This window comes from Barbus barbus (assembly GCF_936440315.1).
Source record: "Barbus barbus genome assembly, chromosome: 8".
NCBI classification, from domain to species: domain Eukaryota; kingdom Metazoa; phylum Chordata; class Actinopteri; order Cypriniformes; family Cyprinidae; genus Barbus; species Barbus barbus.
In genome coordinates this window covers 23,530,142-23,540,176 of record NC_136736.1, presented here as the reverse complement: position 1 = coordinate 23,540,176, position 10,035 = coordinate 23,530,142, and the positions used below count along the sequence as shown (strand labels likewise).

The following is a 10,035-nucleotide window of genomic DNA, read 5'->3' as shown; positions in this document are numbered from 1 at the left end:
ACTTGTAAATGTATATCCAATTTTAGAGAAAAATGTTTTTAAAAAAACTTGTTATTTTGGGGATATACTAATTGAAATTTAAAGAGTTCAGAATTGAAAACAATTCATGTCTTTCTATGTTTCCTGCACAACCCTTTCATAACAGACTTGAGACACGTGTCTTTTCTTTAATAAATGGTTTGTTTCTGTCCACTATCTCTCCTGTTATGAAAACAAAGACTGCTGCTGATCTGTCAGACGCAAAGAAAAGGTCAGACGCAAATGAAGAGCCACATTCATTGAAGAGAAAAGAAAGTTGTAGGCTGTGTTTTTACCCTCTCTCCTCTCCCTCTCTCCACTGGCTGTTGATCACGGGATGGAGGGATCAGAGAGATGAGTGCAGTCAGGAGGGGTGTAAGTATAAAAGAGTTGGCCAGGGGGCAGCACAGGGGGGCACTACAGTACAGGAGAAAGACAGAGTGTGTGAGAGAAAGAGTGGGGCAGAAAAGAGAGAACAGATGATATAAGGTACATACTTTAATTTTATTCTTTATTCTTTACTTGTATCTTTTTTACTCTTTATATCAGTGCATTTGGTTTAAGACTGACATTGTGGCCCACTAGGGCATGACATGGATGAATTGTTGTTTGATAAATCAGTTCAAAATGTATGATGAGCATAGATACAGGATCTTTTTGCCATCATAAGTTGATAAAGTCAATCATAAATTGATAAAGAAAATAATTTATTTGATTTTGTAAGAACCATTAACTCAATCCATGTGTGTGGGTTTGCTCTGAGGACATAACTAGTCAGCAAGTTAGACAGTTTGAGGTTGTGAAGTTGGAACAGTATATCCTTAGTTGCTTCTATAAGGCTGCTATACAGCAGCAAGCCTATACTACAAACAACTAAAAATAAAAAATACAATATTAAAGAGAGAGAGAAAATCTGTTGCTTTCCATTGTTTCTCTTTCACAGGGTAATACATTTCAAAAAATTTGTCAGATCTTATGCAGCAAGAATGGTTCTTTCTTATTTTCCTGAGGCAAACCATAGCACTTAATGGTGAAAGAATTTTCTCAATTCATGCTTAATTTTTCCTGTTAAACTGCAAAAATAATAATAATATATATATATATATATGTGTGTGTGTGTGTGTAAATAAATGAATAATAATAATAATATAAATTATAAAATATAATAATAAGTTTATGCATAAAACATAAAAAAGTGTTCCAACAAGATGAGAAAAATAATGAATTCAAATGAGTAAATCATTAATTCAAGATACATTTTCTGAAAAGGACTCTTCATATGTTTTAATATACAGATTCTGCATTTATTTTGTTATCTGATGTATAGAAAAATATATATTTTCTTAGAAATGAGACAAAAATACTTTTTTTTTGGAAACAAAAAAGTTTTTTTTATGTGTTCTAATTGAATAGTTTGCTAATATTACAAGTATAAACTGCAATGAATAACTACAAAGCTGATTTTTATAATTGATAGATATTGGCCATGTTACAGTTACATTTAGCCATTTAGCAGACTTTTTTTTTTTTGGTTTTATCCAAAGCGACTTGCAAATGAGGACAATGGAAGCAATCAAATTCAACAAAAGAGCAATGATATGCAAGTGCTATGACAAGTCATCAGCCTAACGCAATACATTAGCACGATCTATGCACTTTTGGAAAGATCTTTTAACCTACCAACATAGATAAAGATAAAATAAAGTTATACAGGTTTATAATGACATGCGGTTGAGTAAATGATGACAGTTTTTTTTTTTTTGGGTGATCTATCCTTTTAAGCATATTTTAATGCATGTGGGCCTATGTCTTTCCAGGATGTGGAAGAGTGTGTGTTTTGCGCTTATGTGCGTTGTGCTGACGCACGCTCAGTTCCCACGTCAGTGTGTGACACCAGAAGGTCTGAGGAGTGGCACCTGCTGCCCATCACCTACTGGACTGCCCAATGATGAGTGTGGATCCAGTACTGGGAGAGGTCAATGTGTGTCAATTGCTGCTGACCGTCGCCCACATGGGCCTCAGTATCCACACGATGGGCGGGATGATAGAGAACGATGGCCACTGAGGTTCTTTAACAGTACCTGCCAGTGTAACGGAAACTTCAGTGGATTCAACTGTGGGCGATGCCGACATGGCCTGACAGGGCCAAACTGTGATCAAAGAGCCACCGTGGGTGAGGACAGAAATACACACACAATACAGATATGTACTGGAAATACATACAATATGTGATGTTTGTGTGATTCGATTTCTTTCTCCACTGGGTTTGTGTGTGCTCTCAGTGCGACATAACATCATGCAGATGTCTACAGATGAGAAAAGAGCCTTTGTGAACGCTCTGGACCAGGCTAAAAGAACCCTCCATCCTGACCTGGTCATCTGTACCCGTCGCTATCAGGAGATTTTTGGTCCTGACGGAGCAAATGTACAGTGTGAGAACATCACCATTTATAATTACTTTGTCTGGACCCACTACTATTCGGTCAGTAAGACTTACATGGGCCCAGGCCAGCAGAGCTTCGGAGGTGTGGATTTCTCGCACGAAGGACCAGGATTTGTCACTTGGCACCGGTACCACCTGTTGCAACTGGAGAGAGACATGCAGGTGACCCAAAACAGATAATGATAATTATACAGCGGGAAACAGAATTACAATACCTGTTAAACAATGTCATGTGATTCCAAAACCGTATGACTTTCTTCTTCTATCAAAAACAGAGGGAAATAGTTTAAAGAATGCATTGTTGCTTTTTTCTAGGCAAATGTAATGCACGGGGACTGGAGATTTCAAGCTTCAAAAAATGCAAAAAGTATAATAAAAGTTGTCATATGACTCATACTTTGTAAGACACGTTTTCTGAAATCATACAGTAGTTTGTTTGTCAGACAAAATGGCAGATTCGGTGCTATAATTGGTCAGATTGCCTGTCAATCAAACTCCCATCGAAGGGTCAATAGAGTTACTATTATGACGCTTTGACATTCTTTTTAAAGAATATATATATACATACATACATACATATATTATTTATTATATATATATGGGCTGTCCTATATGGGCTTCCATATTAAAAGAAAGATTTCCCCAAAAATTAAATTTCTCTCATGTTTATATATAAATCATGCATGTAAAAAATGACAGAAATTTCAATTTTGGGGAGATATTTCTTTTAGAATGGAAGCTCATTTCTGCCACATAAGAAAAAAAAGTCATGCTTTGGTACATCATATGTCATAAAAAGTTATAATTATGACATAAAAAGTTGAAAGTTTGGCATAATTGTAACTTCTTTATGACAAAAAGTCAAAATTAGATCAAATATTTTGTCAAATTATCACTTTTATTATTTTGACATTGAGTATCTCATCATTTTGACTTTTTCAATTGATGATTTTTTTATATCGCAGAGATTTGGTTTAATCATTTAATTTATTTGTTTTATTTTTAATAATAAATAAATAAAAACGAAATACACTAAGAACCAATTTACTTGGGAACTAAGCTAAGACTTTTTTTTCAGAGAATGTATCTTAATGAAATTAAATGAAATATTTTTACCTTATTTTTCCTTTTTCATTGTTTTAAGCATAATCCTCTAAAGTTTTGTTAGATATATGCTTTATTCTGGAAAAATCAATTTGGCAAGTCTTATTATCTTGTGCAGTGAGCAGAAATACCAACTATTCCCCATTGATAGAAGAATCAGCTAATGGAACATGTTGGGATACGCATGTGTGTGTGTGCACAGGACATGCTGGGGGACCCGTCGTTTGCCCTGCCATACTGGAACTTTGCAATAGGAGGCAGCGAGTGTGATATCTGCACTGATGACCTGCTGGGAGCCAGAAGCAGCTTTGACACCAATGGCATCAGTTCCAACTCTGTGTTCTCTCAGTGGAGAGTCATCTGTGAGAGTGTGGAGGAGTATGAGACACTGGGGACCATCTGCAACAGTACGACACACTCACACAACATACCAATAACACACACTGCTTCTCTATACATCACACAAACACATACACACAGAATACTGCAAAAAACACACGTCTAATTTTGTGTCCTCTCCGTGGTGGGAGATCTGTGAGAGTGTGGGGGAGTGTGAGACATTGGAGACCATCTGCAACAGTAAGACACACACACACATATGCATTCCAAGACCTAAGACTGCTCACATGCTGTTTGAACTAATCCTTTGAGGCATTTCGAGAGCTCAGAAGAAAGATCAAACCTTAAATGGGCAAAACGATTAGGATCATGTGATTGTATTTGCAAGTGACTCACGATTGCAGACAAAGTGAATAGTATAATATTCAATCTTATGATGCTTCTTTCTCACAGTCTGGTGAGATTTGGTTCATGGGTCAAAAACAAATGACAAAGTGTGAAAGACAAAAAAAATCTAGGTATTCATTTTGATTTCATATGGTTATGAAAAACTTTTACAACATTTTCAAGAAAACTTTAAACTGAATAACTCTAAAAATGTAATGTGTTGCAACCATAAAGTAAAACATTATAACAAATATTTTCCTTACTCCATGAATACATGAGTGTAGACTAGTATTACTGTATTTTTATTATTGAGATATTATTGTTTTTATTAATATTTTGAACCAGTTTTAATTGTTTCTGTGTTTAATTTTTAGTTTCGTGTTTAATTTTAAATTCAGTTTAAGTGTTAAAATTTTGTCATTTTTAGTAGCTTTTTAAATATTTGTCTATAAAATTTTATTCAGTACTATATAATTGTACTATATACATTTTTTATTTCATTTTTATGTTTAATTATTTTAGTATATCAAGTTAAACTAAATTGAAATGAAAAATGTTGCCTTGGCAACTAGCTTAGATAAATAGATTTTATTTTATTATATTATTTAGTTAACATTTATTTTATTTTAGGTAACAATTCTTATTTTTAATTTTTTGCAGTTTTAGTTAACTATATTCATCCTTTTAAAATATATATTTTTTCAAAATGAAAATAATTTTAACATATATTATGAATTAATAAACTGTAAACATTATCGAGTTTTGGGGAGTCGCACCACATGACACAATTTAACAACCTAAACAAATTTTAACATAAAAAAGTTATGTGATATTTACCCAGACACAGTCCTTATGGTCTTTAATGATCAAAATGTATCAAAAGTTATTTACCTTCTCTGACTGGTGTGTATTCAGGTACAGAGACAAGTCCAATCAGAAGAAACCCTGCTGGTAATGTGGCTCGACCCATGGTTCAAAGATTACCAGAACCACAGGACATCATTGACTGTCTAGAGCTGAACACTTTTGACACGCCACCATATTACTCGACTTCTTCTCAGAGCTTCAGGAACACTATTGAGGGTATGATACACTCACAACTGCAGATAATGCAATTTTTTTAAAAAGTGTTTTGAAAAATGTTTTTAGCCACAGACAAAGCGACTCACACACCAAACAACCACCTGCATAAACCCCTAAAAGAGAGGAGACTTTTAATTGGTGTTCTTGTGTGTCACTAGGTTACAGTGCTCCCCAGGGAAACTATGACCCAGTGGTGAGGAGTCTGCACAACCTGGCTCATTTGTTTCTCAATGGCACAGGTGGACAGACTCACCTGTCACCAAACGACCCCATCTTTGTCCTGCTTCACACATTCACTGATGCCATCTTTGATGAATGGCTTCAGAGACACACTGCTGGTAAACACACACACACACACACACTCAAACACACACGCATAATGTACAGACATACATAACCAAAACGAATTTCATCTTTTATTTGTATTCTAACTAGTGTTCTCTGTACTTATGCAGCAGGCACTGTGGTCTATCCTGAGGAAAATGCTCCACTTGGGCACAACAGAGAGTACAATATGGTTCCCTTTTGGCCACCAGTTAGAAATGCTGAAATGTTTGTCACCGCCCCAGAAAACCTGGGCTACACCTATGAGGTTCAGTGGCCAAGTGAGTAACACACCAAAAAATACATACATACATAAACCAATCAATCAATAAAAAAATACACTTCAGAAAAATAGGCAGTCATTAATAGGTAACTATAGGAAGTAATACAGGACTAAAGAGTAGTTCTACAGTAACACATCAGCTACTACTATAAACTAATTTGGAAACAAGATTAACTAATTTAGGACTGAGGTCATCATTAATGACTGAATGATATTGTCCTCATTACATACTAATAACTGACAAATTATAAAGAATTACCAATTAATTACTAATCACAACATTACCATCTGTCCGAGATTATGAGCAATTGTCTTTTTACTCTCATCGCATTCATCAAATGCATTAGTAATTTCAAGTGTTACCTAGCAACTCTTCAAGAACTTCTAATGATCTATATTTAAAGAGAATAAAAGGTTCTTCACTTTAAAATAATGGTTCAGATCATTAGTAGTTCATGCAGAGTGGCTAGGTGAGTAATTAATAATGCATTTTATGACCATATTCAGAGTAAAAAAAATACAATTTTTTATGTCTGACACATTGATGTTTTGATTAATTAATTTGTAATTCTTTATAATTTTGCATATTAATTATTAGTTCGTAATGAGGCCAGTCTCACTCTGTAATTACAGATTACCTAATAAAGAACTCAGACCTAAATTTACTATTATTTACTGATTTAGTTATTCTTGTTCCATATTAGTTTATAGTAGTAGCTAAAGTGTTAATGTAGCACTACTCTTTAGTCCTGCATTACTTCCTGCATTGTTACCTATTAATGATCGACTATTAGCCTATTCTGAAGTGTTCTTTCTGGAATGCTTTATTAGTTTAACTTATCTGAACTAATTTGAAGTTGCTTAATTGAAGGAATAGTTCTCCCAAAAATGAAGATTGTCGTCATTTACTCATCTTTTTTCTGCTGCACAACACAAAAGTAGATCATTTAATTAATAGCAAGCTGTGTGAATTGAGTCTAATGGAAGAACATTATGACTCACTTCAGCACTTAATGAAGTACCCAAAAGTGCAAGCAAAAAAGTCCATGTGACTCGCTGATCATTTTTCAAGTGCTCTGTTCAGTTTAAATCATTTTTAACAGTAAAATTGCTGCAGAAGCCATTGATCTGCTGTGTGCAGTTCAGTAAGTGGAAGAAATGTTAACTTGCTTCTTCTGCCAGTGTCTGATCTTCCCACTCTTCATTACATTGGTCTTTTTATAAATGAATTCTCTGGACATTTAACTCATAATTACAGTATAGACTGTTGTGAAATGTGAATACATGTAGGGCAAGTGCAAATGAGTGGTGGATAAGCCAAGCTATTAGGCAAATTGGGTAGCTGTATGCTATGCTAGTACATAAGCTAACAAAGACATTGATGGTCATTATAACAGAATACATGTAGATTCATAACTAATTTTTGTTTTGCCGAATTGGTGGCTAATTTATATGAATTTGTATAATCTCATTAGTTTTAGTACAGTCTGCTTACTCCCCACTAGCAATTCTGTTTAGGGGTGCACCCTGTTGTTGTTTTTTAATATTTAAAAAATCATACATTTTCTTATGAATTACATCATGTGGTTTCATAATAAATCACAACCTTGTAAAATAGGCCTACTTATGCTTTCTCATGAGATTGGGTTAGATTTTGTAGGACTCATGCTGAAAGAAGTACCCATTAAAAGATTTTTGAGCCAATGGGATCTCATTTTTAGGGAGTAGCCTACCCGATATGTCATGACAACAGTTTAAAGAAAGTTAGCAAACCGTTGAAGATGCATTTCTGCCACCTATTGGACTGGAGTGTGAAGTGCACACAGGAGAGCAATGGGGCCACCACAATCATTGTGTAGGCTACAAATAAAAAATACTGTTGACTTTTATAGATTTGTGGTTTGATTCATATAAACACGAAATCTCTCTCTTTATCCCTTGCCAGCTCGGTCATACACTATTTCAGAGATCATCACCATAGCCATTGTTGCAGTGGTGCTTGTTGCGGTTGTGGTGGGCGGAATCATCGGGTGTGCTGTTCGGGCACGTTCTTACCGCTCAGCTGAGGGCCTGGAGCCACTGCTAGGGGAACAGTTCAGGCGTTACTCAGAGGAAGAGCGGCATGCTTCTCAGTCTGTGGTGTGATTGAGAAACTCCAAAAAAATAAATAAATAAATGTTAAATGTTTTAATTTTGTTGCACTGTGCATCCACACTGTAGGCCTACTGAAAGAGTCTGAATTATGAATTATTAGCATTCAAAAACATTGTAAAAGTTTTGTTGACACATGGGCTAAATTTATGACTATTTATTATCAGATTTTTCATGTCCAGCGAGACACTGAGAATACAGTCATATGTAAAACACATTTAATGTGTCATTTTAAGTTGATGCACTGCTTATGAATGCCCTATGAACACATGACTTAAGTTTATTGTACAGTGTGACATATTTTATATTACTCTGATATAATTTTTTTTTCAAAATTCAGTAAGGTTTGATTTTTTTGTGTACTTTCAATTTTATTTAGCAGTGCAACTGCAAACGAGATATTACTAAGAGTACTTACAGAGTCTACATGCATGAATATTACAAAATAAAATTATAAGTAAATTGTATATATACTGTATTAAATTATTATGTATAAAATACTAAGTTGTTTTCCAGGGAAAAAAAAAACTCATCCTTGTTACCATAAATTGAAAATAATGTTCCTGATATTATCAATACACAGACATGTGACATGGTTCACGTAATGCCATAATAGTGTTTAAATAAATAGTGATTAATAATCATAAGCCATCAGAACAATTGTCCAGAATAAAAAGTTTTAGTCACAAATAATTGAGCTTTTTTTTTTTACAGAACATACTTTTCTGTAATTATCATTCAATAATTAAAATAATAATTAAGAACTAGGTTTTGTGTGTGTGCGTGTGTTTGCATTCTGTATATAGTCTGTAAGAGCATTTTCATTTGCCAGAGATGAACTGGATGTTAAAGCGTGATTTTATCAACTGATGCATAATTGTGATGCAAATGAAAACATTTGGAATGACAACTGCCCTTGTGGCATATATTAACATTTTATTTTCTTCTGATATTTTAAGGGCAATCAATCATGAAACATATTCGCCCCACTTCACCATACGTCACCCTATTTAAAAGAAATAACACATAAAATAAAGTCTGTTTTCATCAGTGGCAACAATGACCAAGTCAGCAAGCATATCATGTCATGCATGCCACTGTTACTTAGTCAAATCCTGAGACAAAAAATGAATAACTTCACTGTACTTAATGGGTACATTGAGTTTTCAGATCCCATCCCATCACTTTAAACCTTCATCAGGCCCCTCTGTACTGCTGCCCCCTAGTGTTCCAAAAGGAACTACATATTTAAATCTAAAAATTTTATTTAGTTGAGGGGTGCTGAGTCCTATTCCATCATATATTCAATCTCACAAAGTTCAGTTCCAAACCTTATAATAGACACCTGAATCGTCTACTTAAGATGTAGTGATTACAGAAAAGTGTGCTGGAGTAGAGTTAAAACAATTTGATACATTTTATATCGTCAACCCTTATCACTTGTGAAATTTAAACTAATGATTATCTGATAATTATCAGCACAGAAAATTCTAAAAACAAAAGTGAAAGAACATGATTTAAAAGATTAAAATTAAAATATAGCACATTTAAAGTGTTTTAATAAATGGTTAGAGAGTCGGACTCGTAATCCAAAGGTTGCGGGTTCGAGTCTCGGGCCGGCAGGGATTGTCGGTGGGGGGAGTGAATGTCCAGCGCTCTCTCCACCCTCAATACCACGACTGAGGTGCCCTTGAGCAAGGCACCGAACCCCCAACTGCTCCCCGGGCGCCGCAGCATAAATGGCTGCCCACTGCTCCGGGTGTATGTTCACGGTGTGTGTGTGTTCACTGCTGTGTGTGTGCACGTTGGATGGGTTAAATGCAGAGCATGAATTCCGAGTATGGCTCTCCATTTTTAGTAAAACTATTTTGTGTAAAAGGTGAGCAAAGAAGAAAGAGGAAAG

The 10,035-nt window shown here is 34.9% G+C and overlaps 1 protein-coding gene across 1 annotated transcript; it reads left to right on the top strand.

Annotated features, from left to right (window-relative positions):
- The first annotated feature begins 271 nt into the window (after window positions 1-271).
- LOC306873467 (5,6-dihydroxyindole-2-carboxylic acid oxidase-like) lies at window positions 272-8,900 on the top strand. The gene is made up of 8 exons (XM_079422784.1): window positions 272-507; window positions 1,836-2,191; window positions 2,301-2,623; window positions 3,768-3,972; window positions 5,207-5,374; window positions 5,533-5,712; window positions 5,830-5,979; window positions 7,927-8,900. The coding sequence occupies exons 2-8, from the start codon at window positions 1,837-1,839 to the stop codon at window positions 8,124-8,126; spliced, it is 1,581 nt and encodes a 526-aa protein (XP_079278910.1). The 5' UTR covers window positions 272-507; window position 1,836; the 3' UTR covers window positions 8,127-8,900.
- The last annotated feature ends 1,135 nt before the right edge of the window (window positions 8,901-10,035 follow it).

Coding starts and splice junctions, on each gene's coding strand:
- LOC306873467 (XM_079422784.1), top strand. CDS start 1,837: ATGTGGAAGAGTGTGTGTTTTGCGCTTATGTGCGTTGTGCTGACGCAC. Junction 3,973..5,206: donor ACTGGGGACCATCTGCAACA/GTACGACACACT, acceptor GTGTGTATTCAG/GTACAGAGACAAGTCCAATC. Junction 5,980..7,926: donor CTATGAGGTTCAGTGGCCAA/GTGAGTAACACA, acceptor ATCCCTTGCCAG/CTCGGTCATACACTATTTCA.